The sequence below is a fragment of the Eschrichtius robustus genome, chromosome 9, assembly GCF_028021215.1.
Source record: "Eschrichtius robustus isolate mEscRob2 chromosome 9, mEscRob2.pri, whole genome shotgun sequence".
Taxonomy (NCBI): Eukaryota; Metazoa; Chordata; class Mammalia; order Artiodactyla; family Eschrichtiidae; genus Eschrichtius; species Eschrichtius robustus.
In genome coordinates this window covers 28821551-28845380 of record NC_090832.1, presented here as the reverse complement: position 1 = coordinate 28845380, position 23830 = coordinate 28821551, and the positions used below count along the sequence as shown (strand labels likewise).

The 23830-nt window shown below is 32.6% G+C and overlaps 1 protein-coding gene across 4 annotated transcripts in view; it reads right to left on the bottom strand.

Annotated features, from left to right (window-relative positions):
• Window positions 1-23830, bottom strand: part of HBS1L (HBS1 like translational GTPase) — an 83585-nt gene that overhangs the window by 44895 nt on the left and 14860 nt on the right. For 2 of the 4 annotated variants that reach the window (XM_068551134.1, XM_068551135.1), the window contains exon 4: window positions 23461-23655. In XM_068551134.1, the coding sequence (XP_068407235.1) occupies window positions 23461-23655 (195 nt within the window). Of the gene's footprint in view, window positions 1-22033; window positions 22257-23460; window positions 23656-23830 lie in introns of those variants that run through there. The other 2 variants (XM_068551137.1, XM_068551136.1) reach the window with 2 other exon arrangements.

Genomic DNA, 23830 nt, shown 5'->3' with positions numbered 1-23830 from the left:
GGTAGATCAAGAAAACAAGCACATCCTTGCCCCCTCCCCCTCTGAGAATCATTGTCACTGACAGATCTGATGCTGACAAGAAAGTGGTACATCTCAGGTGTCCTGGGACAGAAAAAATTATTGAGAATGACTTGTCTGGTATAAAACTAATTTTATAGATGAAGAAGTGAGGTTCATGTAAGTTAAACAATTTGTCCAGTTTAACATTCTTTGCAAATTATATCTTGTTGCCTGGTTTGAGGGTCATAACTAAAAAGATGTTTGAAGATCTGTCTCAAGTCAGGAAATTAGTTCAGATGACCTTTTAAGGTTCCTGCCCTCATACTCCTATTTTTAAAAAATAACTACTTAGCCTATTCAGTGAAAATCTCTCCCCCACATATATATCATTAAATCTCTAAATGACATCAACTGTAAAATGTTTGAACATTTTAATACTATTAGTCACATCAAATAGGGTATTAGTTAATGAAAACTGTTCTCTAGGAAATAACATTCTTAAATCCAATTAAAAACAACCAAGGTTTGTTTTTTGGTTTGTTTCATATAAAATCCATAACTAAACATGAGAGGATTACAAGGGACATTTTAAAAAATAAGCTTGCTTATCTGATGGCATTAAGTAATTTCAAATTTGAATAGGACCTATAAAGATGTGAAAACACTAGTTCAGAACAGTAGTTTTTGTTTTAAATTTAAAATGCCTTTTATAATTTTTTAATCAATATTTTTAAAGTAGTCTCTGGATCAAACTGGGATGTAAAAATTGACTCCACGTTTAAAAATGTGTGCTGCAGTTAGAAAATGAAAAAAGGGAAAACACAGGATACAAAATTGTATGTATAACTGTATGTACAAACCTTAATAACATAAAGAATAAAAATGTATAGGAAAAAAAACTGAAAGGAAATGTGGCAAAACACAAGATTTTTGCCTTTGGGTAAGAAAATCACGAGTGGGACTTCCCTGGTGGTGCAGTGGTTAAGAATCCACCTGCCAATGCAGGGGACACGGGTTCAAGCCCTCGTCCGGGAAGATCTCACATGCCGCGAAGCAACTAAGCCCATGCGCCACAACTACTAAGCCTGCGCTCTAGAGCCTGCGAGCCACAACTACTGAGCCCGTGTGCCACAACTACTGAAGCCCGTGTGCCTAGAGCCTGTGCTCTACAACAAGAGAAGCCACCGCAGTGAGAAGCCCGCGCACCACGATGAAGAGTAGCCCCCGCTCACCGCAACTAGAGAAAGCCCGCGCACAGCATCTAAGACCCAACGCAGCCAATAAATTAATAAATAAATGACAAAAAAAGAAAAAAAGAAAGAAAATCATGAGTGATTTTTTCCCCCTTTTTCTACATTAAAAATATATTACTTTGATATTTAGGGAAATAGTAAGTTAATAGGTGATTTGAAAGCCTTCAAAAGGAAGAAATTTGTTTTGTATTTATATGGTTAAGATAGAAGACAAGTTTACAACTTAAAATCATTCAGATCAAAACACCCTGAGTTTAAAAAACATTTAAGGTTCTTTTTTTTTTAAACTGAGGTTTTCCAGGTAAATACACTTTTTGCCATCAATCATTATAGTTCCTATAAATGTTTCAATATGGGCATACACACACAAAAAAAGATTTTCAAAATTTCAAAGAAATGAGTGTTAAATTTGCAATGAAAAACTATTTCAAATAGAAAATCATTTCACTGAATCTGACTACACGTTCAAATTCTAGTTACCAGACGTACATTCAGAAAGTACACCAACTAGGCTATACAGAGAATAAACCACTTCCTTCAATATTACAACCACACTGTGATTTGTTTAGTATGAGTTATGTTTTCATTTTAAAACATCCTTCATATAGCATAAACTGCCTCATCAAATCCATCATGCAGTATCCATCTCCTATGACACAGAAGACAAAAATGTTTTATCCTAAAAAAATATTCACTGGGATCAGATTTCAATTTTCTATAAATATCATTGAGTTGGCAATCTTAAAAATTAAAAAACTTTTGATGAATAGATTTCAACCTTATATTGGGCTGGATTATATGCCTTGAAGTAGTATCCACAAAATTTTATAATCTATGTAATTAATTTAAATTATATTAGGACCAATAATAGTTCTTGCTACTTCAAGAGTTAAGAAATAAAGGCAATACTATGTTACTAATAATTTTCCTTTAAAAAAGCCATTTATATTTCATTTTTAAATATTGCTGTAATAAAAATTTTGTTAGACCAGAAATAGGACAGCCTATAAAACAAAGCCTTTTTATTTTACAGAACGAAACTGTATATACCAAAACCCTTTTTTAAAAAACTAGACAAATGTAGCAGTGTTCCTCACCATTCTTCCCTAGGCCTTCTGTTTTAACTTATTCTAAACTCTCCCTGAGAGATCTCATCTATATCACCATCGCTGGAATTATATACCCTTAAGCATCTCCCTAACAAGTCCTGTTAATCCTTCATGTCTTAAGCTTCGGCATGATGTTATTACGGGCAAAGCTAAGAATGTATATTTGAGAAATGCCTCCTCAACAACACAGAATAATCTAAATATAATGAGCTCCTACTGTCTGCCTAGAAATGCTATAATGGCTTAATTTAAGACTTCATTTAACATCAAAACTACCCTAAAAAATAAGAACTATTTTTATCCTAATTTTGCAAATGAGAAAACTGTGACACAGGGTGTTAAGTAATTTGCTGAGGGCACACAGCTAACAGATAGGTGGTTCCACTAGAATGTAAATCCAAACAGTCTACACAAGCAGCTGTGCTCTTCCAAATTACTGTGGAAACTAGCAGTGAGAATCGACAACTACTAGTCATAAAAATCACAAAAACACTAAACATTTAGGTAGAGGAAAAGGCACAGTAGAAATAAAAGGCTCACAGTATGCATGTGAGCTGAAATAAGGAAAAGAGTTAATAAGAACCTTGCTGAAAATTTCAAGAAAGGAGTCCAACTAGCAAGAGATGATAAATGATAATTAAACTGGCATTAATAGTCAAATTAAAGACATGAAATTTCATTAATATTCTCATTATTTAGGTGTCATTTACACCATTTTATTTTAGTGACTGTAAAATACACACATGTGCACACATACATGGGCCTATACAGATTCAACTTAATCCTATTTCAACTTAGTCTTCAATTTCTTTCCTAAATTCTATCTTTGAGATTTTCAAGAATATGATTGTAAAGACAGGGAGAGCCTGCTGTATTTGAATAATCTTAAACAAATTTAAGTTTTAAAAAGATATACACAAAGGGGGAAGGGGGAGGGATAAATTAGGAGTCTGGGATTAACATATACACACTACTATATATAAAATAGATAACCAACAAGGACCTACTGTATAGCACAGGGAACTATACTCAATATCTTATAATAATCTATAAGGGAAAAGAATCTGAAAAGGAATATATACATATAACTGAATCTCTTTGCCATACACCTGAAACCAACACATTGTAAATCAACTATACTTCAATTTTTAAAAAAAAGAATTAAAAAAAAGATATACAGTAGGTCACAACCATCTCCACACTTCATCTTGAATTCATAATTGGGGCAAAGAGTCATTCCTAAATAACTTTAAAAAACTTGGTAATATCCAATATTATCCAATATCCAGAAATAACTCCATAATAACAAATGTAATGAACTTTAAAGTAATTAGTAAAGGGAAGGAAAGGGAAACTAACATTGTTTTAAGAGACTACTATATGGTACAAGCTGGGTTAAGGATAAATCATAATACTTTGAGATGGTACAAGCTGGGTTAAGGATAAATCATAACACTTTGAGATAGATAATATTTTTGCCATTTTAAAGAAAAAAAACCAAGTCTCAGAGAAATCCAGTAAGTTTACAGATAGCAAATGAAAGAGCTAGATTACAAAACAATAATCTGAGAGCTATCATCCTTTTCTACTATACCACATGCCATTGGTCAGAGCATAAAGTTGATGCATCTTTTAAATTCTAATGAAACTCTGAAAGAAAATAAAGTTCGACAATTTTTTACACTTTACACAGAAATAAATTTTAGAGAAATTAAAAGTCTTAAATGTAAAAAACTCATATAATAGTTCTCTCAAAAGAAAACTGAGAATATTTATAACCTAGAGGTTAAGGTTCTTTTGTTTTTTTTTCATCCAAGACTGCAACCTGGTAAGTTAAAAAAGACAGATATAATGGCATCCAATTTTTAAATGTTTCTGGAAAGATACCATAAATAAAGAAAATGAAAAGATTGGGAAAATTATTTACAATGCATATACTAATAAAAGATTAATATCTATAATACCAAGACTTCAATTAATAAGAAAAAGACAGGGCTTCCCTGGTGGCGCAGTGGTTGAGAATCTGCCTGCCAATGCAGGGGACACGGGTTCGAGCCCTGGTCTGGGAAGATCCCACATGCTGCGGAGCAACTAGGCCCGTGAGCCACAATTGCTGAGCCTGCGTGTCTGGAGCGTGTGCTCCGCAACAAGAGAGGCCGTGATAGTGAGAGGCCCGCACACCGCGATGAAGAGTGGACCCCACTTGCCGCAACTAGAGAAAGCCCTCGCACAGAAACAAAGACCCAACACAGCCATAAATAAATAAATAAATAAATAAATAGAAGTTTCTCCAAAAAAAAAAAAAACAAAAGAAAAAGACAACCCAATTAAAAAATGGGCAAAGGATATAATTAGCAATTCATAAAACAAATTCAAATGGCAAGTGAATATATGAAAACATACTCAACTTCATTAATGGTCATGGAAATGAAAATTAAAGCAGCAATGAGACATTAATTTCTTACCTGTCAGATTGTCCAAAATGAAACATAACACCTCTCATAAAGCAAAGGCCATATCTATTTAAAGCAAACAGTATACCTTTAAAATAGCAATCCCACCACAGGGGATCTATCTGATAGAATCAAAAGCCCTAGTTTTTAAGGATATGTACACAGATGTTCTGTAAACAGAATAGTTCATAGAAGCAAAAATTGGAAATAAAATGAATATCCTTCAATATGGGAAATCTTGAATAAATTGTAGCACAGCCATACCACGGAATATTATGTAATTACCAAAAAGAATACATCGGAAAATACTCCAGTTGACAGTGTATTATAAGGAAAATGAAAATTATAGTACATCCTTTTTTTTTTTTACAATAGTAATGAAAAATCCCTCTATGTATATGTGTCTATTTTTATATATTATGTGAAAATAAAGAAATACATGGAAGAATCTATATCAGGCTGTTAAAAATGGCTAAGATAGGTAATCCCCTCAAAAGGGCTTACATAAAAAATCATGAATGACTTAAAAAAAAAAGTGAGTGGAAGTAATATAAGCCCCTCAATGCATTAGACTTTAATATAATCACTTTTTATAGCACTTGTTCCTTAGATGGTAGTAAAAGAACACTTTATTTCTTTGAACTAAGTTCAGCTATCACTTGTTGAGCATTCTCTATGTGCCAGACACTGTGCCAACTGCATTACATGGGTTATTTTACTTACAGAAACTTGTAAGTTAGGTACTGCTTTCTCATGAATAAATGGTATTTTAACACTGCCAACCTATAACAGAATGCACAATGCACCATGGATACAATTTTCAGGGACACAAAGGTGACTGTCATCACAACAAGCTCCCCCACCCAAAAAGCATAATCGATCTCTGACTCTTACCTACTCTGTTAATGAATGAAAACATCAATATGAATATAAAATCCTTTCATGGAATATAATTATCCTTTATAAACTAATGCTATCAATGCTATTATGATTCACAGTTAAATACAAGAATTAGTACAGTCTTCCCAAAGGTAACTTCACAATGTGTACTAAAAGCATTAAAAATGCCTGTACCTTTTTATCCAGCAATACTACTCTAGAAAAATCTTTTATAAAATAACTGAAAAAAATGCACAAAAAGTACAAAAATGTTTACTGAAGCATTTCTGGTAAAAATACATTGAAAAACTTAAGTTCCTATAATAGGTATTTGGTTAGATAAAATAACAATACTATGAAGCCTAAATTATTGGCATACCAAAAAAGTCTGTGAGTGGTTGCTAGGGACTAAGAAAGGGGAAAATGGATAGTTGTTGAATGAGTATTGAGTTTCAGTTTTACAAGATGAAAAAGTTCTGGAGATTGGTTGCATAACAAGGTGAATAGACTTAACACTACTGAACTATATGCTTAAAAATGGTTAACCTGGTAAATTTTATGCTACCTGTATTTTACCACAATTAAAAATAAAATTTAACGAAGTTAAAAAATTTTTTTAAGTCTGCAGCATATGATTAAGTTAAATGGGTTAAAAAGTGGAGTGGCTCCATTAAAAAAAAACAAAAAAAACTAATATTCCCTATATGTAGAAACACATACACAAATCATAAAAGATAGAACTTTAGAAGCATCTTATTCTGAATGCTGGCTCCACCATTTACTAGTTTTGTGGCCTTGGGCAAGGTGTTTAGCCATTTTTCAGCCTCAGAGCCTCCCGGTGACATTAGAATAAAAAATAAAAATCCCTACGTGATTATTGTTAACATTAAATAAGATAGCAGATATAAAGAGTTTAGTACAATATTTGGTATGTAGTAAGTGTTCATTAATATCGCCTACTATTATTGCTTAAATGCATCAAAATGCTAACAGTTCTGAATTCTGAATAATGGTATTAGGTATCCATTGGCTCATTTGGACTTTCTAGCTTTACTCAATAAACACTGTTATTTATTATTTAAGCATGTGCTTAAAGACGGCACCAAGCTAGCAACTATTAAAAAATTAAATTCTTCAGAATTTTAAATCAAACAGAATTGTTGCTTAAGTAAGGAAAAGAAGACAACATAGTGATTTAAGATTAAATGAACTAGAAAAGGGCTTCATTTCTTAGGACCACTAATTTGCAAGGATTTAGAAATTGACATCAATTCTCTATATAGGAATGCCAAAGTCTGTAAGTAATACCAGCAGAAAAAATAGTTGAAAGTAATTTTTAAGTACCTCACTAATGATAAAGCTGGTTTCCCTAACAAGGGATTTAATTTTATCCGTAAGATACTTACCAACAAATACAAAATAAGATTGAGTTATTATAGTATAAAAACTGGTTGCAAGTAATATATAACAATGAAAAGGGTGATGAACTAACACAATATTGTAAATCAACTATACTTCAATTAAAAAAATTAAAATTAAAAAAAAATTTTAAAAGGGGTGTTCAAGTTCAAAAGAACTCAGTTTGAGTTACAATTTGCCTCTTAATAGCTGTGTGAAATAACAAATTATTTATTTCATATGAGCCTCAGTTTCTTCCACCTACCTCACAGATTCTCATAATAATCAAATAAAATATACACAAAGCCTGACACAAAGGTTACATTCAATGTATTAATTCACTTCCCTATCTTCCCTTGAGAAGTAGCAGCTCCCAGAACAGAATACACATAGCCAATAAAAAGAAACAGGCAACTTGTTCAGAGGGAAAACATCCTGGCTATATTTGGTGCTTCTATTAAACCAGACTTAGCCCCAGAGGGGCTACTATAAAGTTCTAGGGAAGAGTCTGGGGCTTAAATCTATGTCCTCAATGGCTACCACATTTTTCTGATAAAAAGCGAACATGCAGTAAATGTTGGCTAAACTGAATTGTATTTATCGGCTCCCATTCTAATCCTAATCCCTTGCTGAATACTTAGCAATTCTTTAGCACATGCCAAGCACTCAAAAAATATTAAAAAGTATATATAATTGCCTGGGAATGAAACAAGAAAGTATATACAAATATATGTAATCTGATTATAATTTCTATGGTTTAAAAAAAGCAAGGTAATTCGGATTAAAAGAAAACTGCATTTAACATTCATGCAATTCTTATATGGTACTAGCTATTCGAAGAAGATAAGCTGTTTTGAGAGTCTAAAGCAAATTATTTTTAAATTAAGCAATTAATGCTTCAGTTTTTCCAGTGTAGGTGTATACACAAAGAGAATCTTAAGACATATCTGAGAACATTCTGAACTACTTTTTTTCACTGAAATAAACCACTTCCTTTCAAAAGCCCACAGAATTTTAAAGCAGAAAGCCAATTAATTCTAAAGTTTTCTGTACAAGTATAAAATTCTTCTAACTGCTTGAATAAAATTACTCAGTGACAGAAAAATTAATGAAAATATTTTTCAAGGAAAAATATATTTAAAAGGGGACATCGGAAAAACTGTAGTTAAATATAGCTATTTTAAACTCTAAATAAAAAAGGATTAAAGCAAAATAATATATTTTAAGTACATTACTGAAAAGTTCATACATAATAGATTCAGAAGTGTTCATAACATCCTATAGTAATAATTTTTCTTTGTAACGCAGACTTTTCAAATTAATCATAGTCTTTATTTCCAGGATAAGGATAAAAATCTCATAATATATTTGACCCGAGAAGGGAGAAAAAAGAGGTTATATCTCTTCTTAAAAATCTAACATCACTATCACTCCTATTTAGTTACTCAGGTAATGTTGAAGAAAGAGACAAATACAGCACAATAACCAAGTTAAAAAAAAATGACCTTGTTCCAAGTGTTTACAGCTCTGCTTTATCTTTAATTTCTTGTACCTTCTCTAGGGAACAATCTGCCATTGAGACGCAAGAATATGATAATCATCATCTGAGTAGAGTTACAAATAATACTTTACAGATATTCAAATAGTACTATGCAGATAAACTGTATGACGTTTGTTTAATAGACTATTAACACTACAAAACTAGCAAAACAATGCCAGCAAATAACTATATCCTCATTATGTAAAATTAGGCTTTATTTTTTGTAAATGAAAAAACTTCATTTGAAGGAAAAATGATGAAATTCAAAGGGAAAGGAAAATAATGCATAATAGGTTTCTAAAGTATGAGCAAACCAATACTACTCAAGACAAATCTTATCAAAAATAGTACCTGAGGACTTCCCTGGTGGCGCAGTGGTTAATAATCCGCCTGCCAATTCAGGGGACACGGGTTCGAGCCCTGGTCTGGGAAGGTCCCCCACACCGCAGAGCAACTAAGCCCGTGCTCCACAACTACTGAGCCTGCGCTCTGGAGCCCCTGCGCCACAACTACTGAAGCCGGCGTGCCTAGAGCCCGTGCTCCACAACAAGAGAAGCCACCACAATGAGAAGCCCGTGCACCGCAACTAAGAGTAGTCCCCGCTCGCCACAACGAGAGAAAGCTAGCGCACAGCAACGAAGACCCAATGCAGCCAAAAATTAATTAATTAATTAAAAACAAAAATAGTACCTAAATTGTCCAGTATTAAAGTATATTTCTCCAGAGCCTCCAACACTTTTAAACAATGCATTTTCTTAATGATATGATTAATATAAACATTTATTGGCTACTTTATTTGTGAGGCAAATGGAAATATCAATTTTAAGAACCATATAAAATGTTTTTTTTTTTTTTTTGGTCACACCACGCAGCATGTGAGACCTTAGTCCTGTGACCAGGGATCGAACCCCCAGGAATCAAACCCATGCCCCCTGCAGTGGAAGCGCAGAGTCTTAATCACTGGACAGCCACGGAAGTCCCCAAAATGTTAAATTACACATGATTCCTTTTCCATATTTGTGGACCAACTATTTTTTCTTTAATGTTTACTTTTATTTAGATCAACAATTTTTCTAAAAGAATCAAAATAAACCCAACATTAGAAAAAGACGCAATAGCAATCAAGAGTTAAACCTCATTTCACACAGTAATATCCATTTTGTCGAAAACTATTTCTCTTCCAAGTTTCTCTTCTAATCATAAAATTTTAAACCATAACTTGTAAGATTTTTCTGCCCAGAATTTTCCTTTCAAACAATAATACTATGTGTATCTCAACTGCTGGATCTTTTGTGGAAAAAAACCCAAGAGTCTATGTTACTTAGTTTTACAGTTTTGGCAATGAATCCCCCTGCCCTTGGCAGGTTTAAGGTGGCAAGGAAAATACCAACAGAAAACAGATTGTCCCATGATTTTACCCCCTAAATATACACTCTTTCAGCAGTTCACCCATATGAATGTGTAACAAAATTATACGATAACCCATGCTAAGGTCATTTGTATTTGCTATAATGGTTACTTTCAATATTATATATGTTAATAAAATGAACTAAAGCGTTATCTAAGTTAAGGAGACACATAAACATTTAATACATCATTTTAGAAATTAAAGAGTTCCAACTTATTATAAGATAAAAGGTTAATTTTCACACAGATATTAAGTTCTCATTCAAAATTCTAAAAATATTGAAAAATTTTCCAAGTAAGTGTAATAAAAGAAACTTTCTCCTAGACTGTTCAGTGGTATGTCATTTTAAAGTCATGTTGATATGGACAGTAGAATTATTATACCTAAGTATCTAAACCTTTGGAACAAGGTCTGTCATATCACACACCCAGAAAGAAATTATTCACAAGCCTCTCAAATTAATCTAGTTTCACAGTTGATAGGGGCATTTAATCTAATCAAGTGCTGCCAGAAAGATATATCCAGTTAAAGAGACAAAGTAAAGATGTTTCTATCCCACTTTTCCCAAAGAACATAGCACACACACACGATAAAAGAAAAGATGATAAAAACAACAGAAGAAAAAGTTGAAAAGTAAGCCAGCAGAGCTCACAAGAAATACAGATTAAAAAAAAAAAACTACTTACAGAAATAAAAAAAGCCACACTAGAAGCAGTGGAATGGGCTAGCTAGCAACATATAATAATAGAAAATGACACAGCAATATCTGCAAAGCCTTCCAGGAAAGAAAGAGGAACCAAGAACTATTATTTATAATGCAGATGCAGGTCACAGAATCATTTTCATACATTCAATGATTTGGGAAATATTTCAAACATGTATATTTTGGGGGTAGGGGAAGGTGAGAGGTGGAAAAGATGTCAAAGTCGAACAAGAGATAAACAGAGGCCTAATCATGAGAATCCAATCAATTTTAAGATAACTATGGTTGGTTTAAAACTAAGGAAATTTTGAGTACAGAATCTAAGAAAATGCTATAAATCTTGGCACTATGTATATAATGACTAAAACGATTAGGAGATAAAGGGAGAGAAGAGGTCAAGTATGAAAAAGTATAACTCTGATGAGCTCAACTTTTAAAGCCAGGACTCATTAAAAAACTGTTTAAAGTTAATTCAGTTAATAAGAGTTTAAATATATTATAAAAGGTGTAAAGGTAAATACTTTCCCTAAGAACTTAAAATATTAACAAAAATTACGAGAAATAAAGAGGAGGTGAAGTATAAGTGTGTTAATTTCTTCATCCTTCATGAGAGATCAACACATACATACTGTTTAAAGTTGGCAAAATTTTTAAATGGTAACATGTTATTATATTATAAAGATAGGGACTTCCCTCGTGGCACAGTGGTTAAGAATCTGCCTGCCAATACAGGGGACACTGGTTCAAGTCCTGGTCCGGGAAGATCCCACATGCCGTGGAGCAACTAAGCCCGCACACCGCAACGAAGAGTAGCCCCCCCTCGCCACAACTAGAGAAAGCCTGCGCACAGCAACGAAGACCCAATGCAGCCAAAAAAAAATAAATTAAAAAACAAACAAACAAACAAAAAGATAAACTACAATATTTCCAGGTTATCAAAGGGTATATACAAAGTCAAAACAAACATAGACCATATATTAAAATACATAAATATAAAAGACAACAACATATTTTTTAAGTGACAGAAGGTATTACATCTATCTTATCAATGCCATAAATGGGAAAAAACTATCTGTCTCTGACAAACCAAATTACACACAAATATAGAAAATGCACCTAAACCAAAGTGACTCAAAACACTGAAAGCAAAAGAATGGACAAATAAAACTTAGAGAAAGCAGCAAACATGATATTAATGTTAAACAAACTGAATTTAAGGCAAAAGGCATAAAACAAGCAAATCAGGAACTTTATATTAATGAAAATTTCAAATCCACAGAAAGATCAGGTATCTTATATCAAAATGTACAGGGCAAAATGTTTATGCAATAAGATATATTTTAACTTACCTCTCTGCCTATAGCCAATCAAGGAAACAGAATTTAAGTAAGAATACTGAACTCCACAAAAATTTAAAAAGTAACAGAAATATATCATATATTGGTTTCTTAAGACAGAATTCGTATACTTGACAGAGGCCTATGAAATCATTATAAAACTACATTCGACCACAAAGAAAAACTCAATAAACTTCAAAGAGTAAAAGGTACAGACCACATTCTCTGATAACAGTATAATGAAACCAGTAATCATAACAAAAACTGTAAACAAAAATCACACCATAACCTGGGATTTAAAAAAAAAAAAAGATTCTTGGCTCAAAAGGAAAATCAAAATTAAATTGTGGATTATGCAGAAAATAATAGTTAACTCTAAAAGAACCCATATGTTACAGTAAATACAGTAAGCAACCTAAATGTCCATCAACAGACGAATGGATAAAGAAGATGTGGTACATATATACAATGGAATATTACTCAGCCATTAAAAGGAACGAAATTGGGTCATTTGTAGAGACGTGGCTGGACCTAGAGACTGTCATACAGAGTGAAGTAAGTCAGAAAGAGAAAAACAAATGTCGTATATTAACGCATATATGTGGAATCTAGAAAAATGGTACAGATGAACCAGTTTGCAAGGCAGAAATAGAGACACAGATGTAGAGAACAAACGTATGGACACCAGGGGGGAAAGGGGGAAAAGCGAGGGGAGGGGGTGGTGGGATGAATTGGGAGACTGGGACTGACATATATACACTAATATGTATAAAATAGATAACTAATGAGAACCTGCCATATAGCACAGGGAACTCTGCTTCGCTGTACAGTAGAAACACAACATTCCAAAACAATGATATCCCAATAAAAATTTTAAAAAATAAAAGAATAATTAGGTTCTTGGCTTAAAAAGGAAATCAAAATTAAATTGTGGATTACGCACAAAATAACAGTAACTCTAAAAGAACCCATATGCTACAGCAAACACAGTATTCATAAGAAAAACAATAACTACAGAGACAAAAGTTAAGCAAGAGAAAATAGGAACAACGCATATCAACTTCAAGGGAGTGGGGAGGAACAAGGAAAGGGTAGAACTTGGATTCTAATCTAACAATTTATTTCTTAGAACAGAGAGAGAGAGAGAGAGATATCACAAGTATGTGTGGCAAATGTTACCTTCTGTTGAAACTAAATGGTGGGTTCATGAGTGTTTGTTATATTATTATTTGTGTTTGAAATTTCAAAAATTAATATTAATTTTTAGGGTAAAAAATTTTAATGTATTTAAATTAAATGTTCTACTCAGAAAGGTAGAAAATTAAAAATAGAAGAGATTAGGTCATAAACTCACAAACTAATGAATTAAAACTAGTAGAACTAATTACCAATTTAGGAGCCCATCTTTGGGGAAGAAAAATAAATTACAAGGTAAAACTCAAGAGGAAAAAAAGCGGGCAGAGGGGGAAAGTAGAGGAAAGAAAACAATATTTAAAATAAGAATGGAGATTTAACCACAGTATAGAAGAATCTAAAATAATAGTAAGACAATGTTTGTTACAATGCTAAACAAATACATTTGTCAACCTGGATGAAATGGATAGTTTTCTCAGAAAATTAAAGCTTCCAAAACTGACCTTAGAATATTGAGAAAGATAATTCCTAACATAAAACAAATAATTTCAATGCTCTTCAAATTATTTAAGGATACGAGAAAACTTTCTAAGCTCTCTATAAAACCACGAGAAACCAAAACCTGACAACACACACACACACACACACACACACACACATACACACAACTGTAAATTAATTTTATGGATAGAACAATTTTAAATAAAATATTTTCAAATAAAATCCATCCCATTAAAAGAATAATCCACCAAGACCAATTAGGAATGTTCCAGTGTAGACCAATACTAGAAAACCTATTTAAATAATGTAATGTTTACTGTCTAATAGTGTAATGCTAAAGCCTTCTACATCTATGAAAATGGTTTATTTTTTTCTCCAAAGATCTTTTGATAACATTAAACAGCCCAATAAAAATTAGAACTAGATTTTTTTCAGTAATTTGATAAGTTGTTTCTAAAGCTCATGTGGGAAAAAGAGCCACGTGAGGTAATTCAGGAAAACTATGAAAAAGGAGAAAAAAAAAGAAGACAGCCTATAAAATATTTTAAAACTAATAGTAATAAAAAGCTACAGTAATTAAAAATTTGATACTGGCATAGAACAAGACAAAGAAATGGAATAGTACAGAGTCCCAAAACAGACAAGACAGATGGAGAGAGAAGAATTTAGCATATGTCAAAGATGGCATTTCTGAGCAAGTTAAAAAAGAAAAAGGATGTGTAATACAACAAAAGGTAACTGTGACAAATCCAGCCATCAAAAAAGAAAAGATGTTGGCAGAAAAACTCTATTTCTACCTTATCCCCTAATAGCAGCTAGACTAAACACTCAAATGTTTAAAAAAATTTAAAAAAGAGAGAGAGAAACTGTCAAACATATAAGAAACAAATAATTTTTTTAAATTATCTTGTAGTAAAGTAGAACTTTCAAACAAAAGCCCATAAAACATTAGTAAATTTGAATATAAAAAAATCAACAATTTGTCTTATAAATAATGATCTAAAAGATGACAAACTGAAAGTAAGAAAAAGTATATGCCATGCATATAACAACAGGATTTTCTTAGAATTTAAATATAAAAATTGAATATATTAAATACACACACACACATATATATTCCTATAAATCATTATGAAAGATAGCTAGCAGAAAAATGGGTGAAGATTAGGAATAGGTAGTTCTAAGGAAGAGAAATACAAATAGATTTAAATATGTGAGAAAGCAGCCAGCCTCACTCATTAAAGACATATAAATAAATGAAAAAAATATTTTCCAATTATTAGAAAATAACACCAAAAAGAGTAATAATCCTATCTGTGAGAATCTGAACAAAAACACTCGCAAACTTGTGGGAAGGAAATTAGCACAGCCGCTATTAAGGACAATTAGGCAGTATTTATCAAAAATTTTAAAGTATATACTTATTGGCATAGAAATTCAATTTCTAGAAACATAGGATGTTCATTTTGGGATCATTAGTGATAGCAAGTTAAAATGTTTATCAACAGGGGCTGTTTAATGTACAAACATATTATGGAATTCTACACAGCTTTTAAAAAGAGTGAGATTGATCTCTATACACTGGTAAGGAAAGATCTGCAATATACTTTGCTAAGTGATATAGACACTGAAGTGTTTAGTAATCTTCCTGTTTGTGTAATGTATATATATATATTTGATATGTGTAACATGCAAATAGTGTCTAGAAGAATATAAAAGAATTTTTTTTTTCAGATTTGTTTTACAGCTTCCTCTAGGGAACAAGATGTGGGACAGTATTTAAGAGTGGGACTTACTTTTTACTTTAAATCCTTTCCTACATTTATGTGCCAGACGTATTCTAAGCTGGGAATATAGCAATAAACACATAAAAACCCTACATTCGTAGAAATTGCGTGGGAGGGTGGGGGGAGACCGGGGAGCAGTAGGGAGACAGATAAAAACTGTGTACACACACGGAATGTCAGATGTAAGGGTTGTGAGGAACAATAAAGCAGGGTTACAAAGGAAGGGAACTATATGTATGGGGGGGTTATGATTTTATATGGGGTGGTAATAAAAAGGAATACAGTGAATTATGGGTACATATGAAGGTTCCCCTATCTCAGGATTAGGAGTAAAGTGAATATAAACTACAACCTCAAGAGCTAATTGCCAGGAGGAGAAATGGAGGGGGAAGGGCAAAGTACTACAGAAGCAGAGGAAACTCAGGTAGGTGTTGTTGGGTGGATTTGGGTAGTGGGTTACACAAAGCGAAACCAGTTGATAAAAGGTCTTATAAAATAAAGGGTTTATATAGGGGAACAGAAAATTAGAGCTACATTTTAGAAAAGTTACTCTGGCTGTATTGCAGAAACTGTTTTGGAGAAAATTAACTGAGAAGTACAGAAGCCAGTTAAATATTTTAGTAATTCTGCCCAAAGCTAATAGCCTATAAGAGAAAAAGTAGCAACAACACCAAAGAGTAGTGGGTCAAAAAATGTACAATCAATCCTCATTTTAGGATTCCATATTCATGAATTCAACTACTCACTAAAAATCATTACTTTCGACAATTTTGCAGTCTCTTGTGGACAAATGCAGAGCAGGACAAAATTTGAGTAGCCCAACAGGCACGGTCCCAGCTGAGGTCAAACAAGGTGACATTCTGCCTTCTTGTTTCAGCTCTCATACTATAAGCAAGTGCCCTTTCCATGACCTCTTTATTGCCACATTTTTCACATTGAGCTGTTAGCTGGTAATTTTGCTGTTTAAAATGGTCCCCAAGAGTAGTCTGAAGCACTGTTTAGCGTTCCTAAGCACAAGGCAGCTGCAATATGCCTTACGAATAAAAGATGCATGTTAGATAACACTCTGTTTAGGCATTAAGTTATAGTGCTACTGGCTGTGAGTTCAATGTCAATTAACCAATAATATATAAATAATATATATTAAATAAAGTGTCTTTAAACATACATAAAACAAGGTTATGTATTGCTTGGCTGACAAAAATGTTCTGACCAGAGGATCACAGGAACCTAACCCTGTGTTTCTTGTAGGAACAATGGTTCCGTATTCACCAAGTCAATGTTCCCATATTTCGTTCACTAATTTATGACTTTATAAAACATAACTACCACAAATAACAACAATCAACTATATATCTACACACATATATTTCCTTATTCGTAAAGCAGAAATAATAGGACTGGTAATCAGCTATAAGAAGTAAATGAGGGAGAGAAATCAAGGATGGTGCTAACTAGGTTTCTGGCTTAAGCAGCTGGAAGATGGTGATATTGCTTATAAAGACAGGAAACAGAGGAGGAGGTGGCAGCTTGGATCAGGAAGACAAAGATGTCAGCTTTGGAGAGTGTAACGTCATGCATGCTACACACACTGTAATAAATATAATTATATGTTTAAGTACCCATTTTCCCCTCCCATTTGAGAATCAGATCTTTGTTCATCTCAGGACATGTCCTATAACTAAAATGACACTTTCCTTTAAGTCATATAAACCAGGCATGTCAACATCAGAAATGTGTAGTTTTATCAATTCTTTTACTTTCCACTGCCATCTTTGCAATATTACCCATGTCACCATATTCTATACTTTAATAATGTTTCTATGTGAGTCCTAAAAAGTAAAAACATAAAATTCTACCTTTTGGAAAACAAGAATTCTAAATGACAAATATCTTCAAAGGAAGTCTTCACAACCACGTAGCTTGTTTTTCAATTTGTTTACAGAAACCTTCACCATAAATTATTAAAATACAACTCTGAAATATCAAGCCTATATAAAAAATCCTAATGGATAAATTGTGATGTTTTCACACCTGATTTTAGAAAACCTCTGAATTATAATTTATTTCAACATAGCTTTTACAAAAATGTATATATACTCTCAAAATGTAACAAGTCTTTTACACCCTAGAAATTAAAATTACAATATACAACTGCCTACACTGAGCCTTATATAATTATAAAAGAAAACTACTAAAGAAATTCATATGAATAACCCCGTCTAGTCAGCATTACCTTTGTTTATAAAAGTAATAGAAAACAATTTCTAGGTTACTACAAAACTGACTTTACAAGTAAATATACACTTGTGTGAACACAAAACAGAAACCTGATACATAGTTCTTCCTCAATATATAAACTGTGTACTTGTTTATTTGCAATGGTCCACATATAGAAAAGCACTGGACTAGTTTTATCCTTGGTATGACAATTAGTTCTATGACCTCCCACTGACTACTAAAAATTAAATATAACACACTGGAAATGGTTATTACTATTTACATGAGAAAAAAAAGGTGAAAGAAAAGTTTAAGAAAGAAAGATTCAAAGCTAAAGGGAGGAAAAGAAGTTAGAATACCAGTTCAATAACTAGGAAATAGGAAAAAGATATAACAATTAAGAAAGAAAAGTTAAGCAAAATATTCTGTACAGAAGTGAAACCCTGGTTCTTGGCAATTAATGGTAAGAAAAACCATAACCAAAAAAGTCAACTAAAGACTTTAGCATGCAAGAGGGAAAAACATCTATGAACACCAGCTCTTTTAAAAACCAAAAAAAGTGAAGAGGAAAAATGGTCATTTTAAATGTCTTTTGTATTTTATATCATTTAGAAGATAATTACATTATTTATATTCCTAAACTATCAATGCACTTGATCATAATGCAAATAAAAATGGCTTTGCACTTCAAAACTGGTATTTGAACTGGAAAATAAACCAAAAAAACTTAGCATACCTGAGCTACCAAGACAGCAGTCAGTCAATAAACAGCAGCTGGTGCAGAATATGCACTTAGTGCAAACAACTGCTGTCACTAGGAATGTATCCGTGAACAAGCAGGCACTTGTCTACCAAGGGCCAATGGCCAAGGTAGAAGGGACAATGGGTCTTCTTGGTTCCAGTCTCTGAATCTCAGAGATCTCAGTCAACAGGGCAAGTGCATGTCAGATACATGCCTGACAGACCAGTAGCCGTGAAAACGGAAATAGGGAGACATTTAAAAATTGTTACCTTCCCTATCACCCTGTAATACAGAAACTTTTTCCCCTAAAAAAAAAAATCTCATAAATAGTAGTACAATCCTTATCAGCCAACAAAGGGAGATCTAGTTCACTCTACAAGATCTGCTATATGGCTTAAAAAGTATATTTCCACTTGAAAATTAGTTTGTTATAAAAGAAGGTAATATAACAGTAACACTGTTCAACTTCAATATGGATTAAACAAGTATTTGTGGATTCATGAGCAAAGGGACGACTTGTGTAGCATTTAATCTATCAGGAATTATTGTCAGTTCCAAACAAACACTTAGAATACAATTCACTTCTAAACTGGAGACTGCCTACACTATATAACCTAGTTGATGAGTCATAGATTAATAGTTCAAAATTACTAAAATGTTTGATTAAGGTTCAAGACTAGAAAAACAAAATCAGCAGTTGGAGTAATTCAAACTTTAAAATCAAGTATAAAATATAACTTGCGATTTATATTATCTAAGCATCAGTATGATATGCACTGAAATCTGCAATTAAAAACAAAAACTGAAGACATCACAAGAAAGTGTTTGGTCAAGAACAATGAAGGCATAGGCTGGCTTAAGCTTTCCCACCAAAACACTGGATATAAAAACATCATATACAACTAAAAAGATTGGAATGTCATTCTGAAAATAAACAAGAAACAAAAAAAATTATCAAATGCATAGTAAAGTAGCTGTGAGAGAAAAATATTTCTTTACTGGGAAAATATAGCTATTTTATTCTCATTAAGAAATAACATTTTATATATTTTTTCCTGCAAGAAATAACTAATAATATAAAAACAGCATCTTCTTAGGCAAAAGACCCTAAATTCCTAATTAGCAATATTCCTTGGTATTCCTAATTACTGGAAAATTCAAATTAAAAATTCAAGTTGGCCAATGTTATCCTTAGCATTAGTAATTTCTTTCATTCTACTGATTTCTTTAAGGCAGCGGTTCTCAAGTAGAAGTAACCCATCAGAATCAACTGGGGACCATTTTGAAAATACACATTCCCAAGTGTCATCCCTCAGAGACTGATTTCACCATATCTGGAGTGAAACCACAGTACCTGTGTTTTGATAAAAACTCCCCCAGTGATTCTGACTGCTAGTTAAGGATGACTGCTTTAAGGGATGAATTACGTACTTGTTCTACTGACTAGAAGAGCTCTTATTTGGCCTGCCGTTGCTGAAACTTTGTCATTATAGCACATAAAGCTGTCAGTAGCAAAGAGGAAAACTCCACATTTCATTACTTACAGTAAAAAAAGTGACAGAGATCTGATAAGATTATCTATTCAAAGAACATGCAACCATACTTGAAAAGACTTCATATATATTTATTTTAAAGTGTTCATTTAGGACAAATGGTTTTGAAAATGTATAAAAATAATTTATGTATTAATCCATCTTTAATATGTACATGGTCCCTTAAAAGGATTTTCATTTATCATGAAAAATGTATTTCAACAACCTCCACAGTACTATTAAAAGTCAGAAATTTTAAGATTTTCTAATAGAAAAGTTTTAGTACTCACCTGCAGAAAAATAATGAAACTGGGAATGATTTCACTAATATTTTAAAATATAATACAGTCTCAGCTATGCCGTGCCACATATCATAAGAAAAATCTTCATCACTAAACTGTAATGATCCCAAGTGGTGGCATTTTCATTTAAGAGCAAAGCACAAAATTATTTTATAAAAGAAAATATCTCATCGTAAAAACTTATAAAGCTGAATGCTTTAAACAAAAACAGCTGCGGTTTGATTTCACAATATCAAGTTTCCATAAGCACTTTGTAAACATACACCCATTGTAGGCTATCAACTTAAAGCCAATTATCACTAAAAGAAGACAGAGTAAAAAAAAATATTTCAGTGCAAAAGTACATATCAACTGAAGTTATCAACTGACTTAAGACAATTTTAATACAAAAATCACAACTTAAATCCCATAATATAAAGTAATCCTATAAAGACTTTAAATTAAAAGAAAAAGCTCTACAACAGTTATTAAGTTTTCCTTTTGTTACTATTCTCTAGTAAAAGCTTTCTTTTGATTAGCTTTCACAGTGTCATCAGGAGATGCTGATTTGAAGTCAAATGGTGTTATTGCTATAAGAGGACTTATTTCTTTGTCCTTTACGTCTTGAACTTGTCTACTATAAAGAAAAGTCTTATAGAGGTTAAGGGTGCGTCGCTTGCAGCTTTTCAATGGGTAACGAAGACACAGTGTTGCAGCAAAAGCTGAAGGTCTGGCAGCAAGGGCCTTGGTCCAAGAGACAGAAAAAGGTGGTTTCCTAGTCAGAGAGCCTTTACTGTTTTTCTTATTATCCTCAGAAGAATTGGAACTTTTCCCTAATTTTGAACTTAGAACTTTAGTTCCTGGTATTGGAGCAACTGATTGGTCTACTACAGGTTTTGGAACAAAATCTGGGGCTTTTATGAGGACACTAAGATCGATATTAGAATCTATTCCAGGTGACCTCATTTCACATAAACTGAGCATACAGGAATCTTTCTTAATCTGAGAGTTGTCTATATCAATTGTTTCTGCAATCAAATCAGAAAGTGACAAATTCTCAAGGTCTCTTGTTGGAGAAGCTTTACAAAACGCCAAAGATGACAGAGATCCTGTTAATTCTGATATTCCAGTCGAAGACTGATACCGATTTGCTAGTTGTGACAAGGGAAAGGATCCCAAAGTTAGATCTGTGAAACTGGCAGATGGTTGGTTACAAAGATCAGATAAAGTAAAGCACTGGCTCGGATTGTTCTCTTTGTGCTCCTGAAACAGTTCAGCTAAGGATGGACTTTCACATTGGGAAAACTGCAAGTTGTCATTTTTTAATATGCAATTCTTGGTGCTTTGTTCAACTGAAGAAACACTTCCAACTTCAGTCATTTTACTAGCATTTAAATTACCAACAGCCATATTTTCCAATGAGCTAGTTAAGAGCAAAGGATTATTTAAACTTCCTAAACTGTTTTGTACTGGAATGTTTTGCAAATCAGGTACTGAATTATTTTGACTAAATAAAGAGTTATTAGGTGTTGTGCTCTTTATCATTAAGGATTTTAAATCTGGTATTCCTTTGAATGCAGAATCATCTTTGGAAATACATTCAGATGCATGAGGTCTTAACAAATCAGCATCTAGACTCTTTGAAAGTAGACTCTCCAGACTATCTGTGGATGATAATCTGACTGATGGCTGACTTTTACAAGAATCTCTTGGCATATCATCAATTAGGTCAGCTAGTGACAGCTCTTTTGTTAACTTACATGATTCTAGTTTCTTTTCACTTTTAGGTCTGTCAAGTTTCTTTTTTTTATGGAGTAAATAGTGACTTGGTACAACCGAAGAATTATGATATAATCCATATTTCGCTACTGGGCCAGAAAAATCAAAGGGTTTGCTACTGCAATCCAAATGGTTTGCAGATTGAGGACAAGAGCTTTGTACATTATCAGCTGAAACTTCAGAGGAAGATAATAAGACTCCTTACCTTACAAGAGCCATTAATTTTCAGATGAATAGGTTCACATATGCAGAAGACAGTCACAGCAACCAAAAGGAAACATGAAATGAGGCATTTAATTACTAAATGTTTCTTTTGATTATGGCATGAATAAAGTGACACGATCATTATTTAATAAAAAGTGAACAGTCTAAAAAAAAAAAAAAGGATTTTACCTTCCTTTAACCATCTTAAGTGACCTTCATACTTTGTTCACTGATATATACAAAGGTAATTACCAAGTTAGTCAATGTTCTAATTTTCACAAATTTTATAAATGTGAGGTTTTAAGATACTTATAGTCAGGATTGTCTCAAATTCAAAACATTTAAAAAACCAATGGAAAGAACTAGGTTCATCTTCTGTATTGTTAATGTATTAAAAACATGCAAACAAATAATACCCTATAATTTCTACTGTGATCTGGGATAAACTATTAATATAGATGACACATTACAGACTCATTCTCATATTATTGGCCAGTTAAAAGTGCATCCCACCCCCCACCAAAATAAAAAAATTTTTAATTTACATAAACATGACCCTTATTTCATAGTAACAGACTGCATACAATTTCGCTATGGCAAAAATCTACTCTTTAGGTTATGAGAAATATCAACCCAGTTAACAAATCACCATGCTCCTCCTGACAGGCATCATACCAATTAATATAATTGGTTACCTTCTCTTGTGGACTAAGTTCTAAATTTAACCCCAAATACTAAAATTTAAAATTAAAGATCTGGCTATGAAATGAAAGAGTGGTAGAATTATAATACTTAGGATATTTAAATAAAACTAAATTATATTCATAAAATGTTATAACCATAAAGGGATTTTTTTGACATTGTCTGGCTATTAATTTCTATCTCCTAACCCACTAAAGTTAAAAAAAAAACCAATAATTAAAAGCAAAAAGTGTTCTGTCTTGCTGTTATCTAATTTTATTTCCCTTATATTCTGTTAGTTACAAGAACAAGCAGGGAAATAAAAAAACAGGCTTTAACAGAGTGAAGGGAACGCAGCCATTGAGCTTAAAAATTCACAAACTGTAAAATCAATTGATAATAATTAAGAATTATTATAACATGCAAAATTTTCATGCATTTTTCTTAACAGCTCAATCAAATCAAAGCCTCTTTCAAAGCATTAACTGTAAAACTAAAAGAGAACAAGTAAAAGCATACCTTTTGCTATCTTTCCTGTAGATATTGCTCCCTCACTCTTGACCTTCAAATTCTGCATTTTATCTTGCTCCAGAACCACTGACAAAGCCTTTTGCACATCAAACTTGTTCTTCAGAACTGCTTCAATCAATATGTCATCTGGCACAGCATCTCCAAGTACCTCTCTCATGTGATCAAGGCATGAAAAAAGACGAGCTAGAACAGACAACAATAATTAAAAGCTATACTAAGTGGTGTCATGAAAGAACCCTCAATCTTCAAAACTGAAAAGAGGATCTGAAACTACAGCAGGATGTTCAACTCATTTTTCCTTGGCAAAAATTACAGTGATTATATTTTTATCCACAATATACCAAGCTTCCCTTATCAG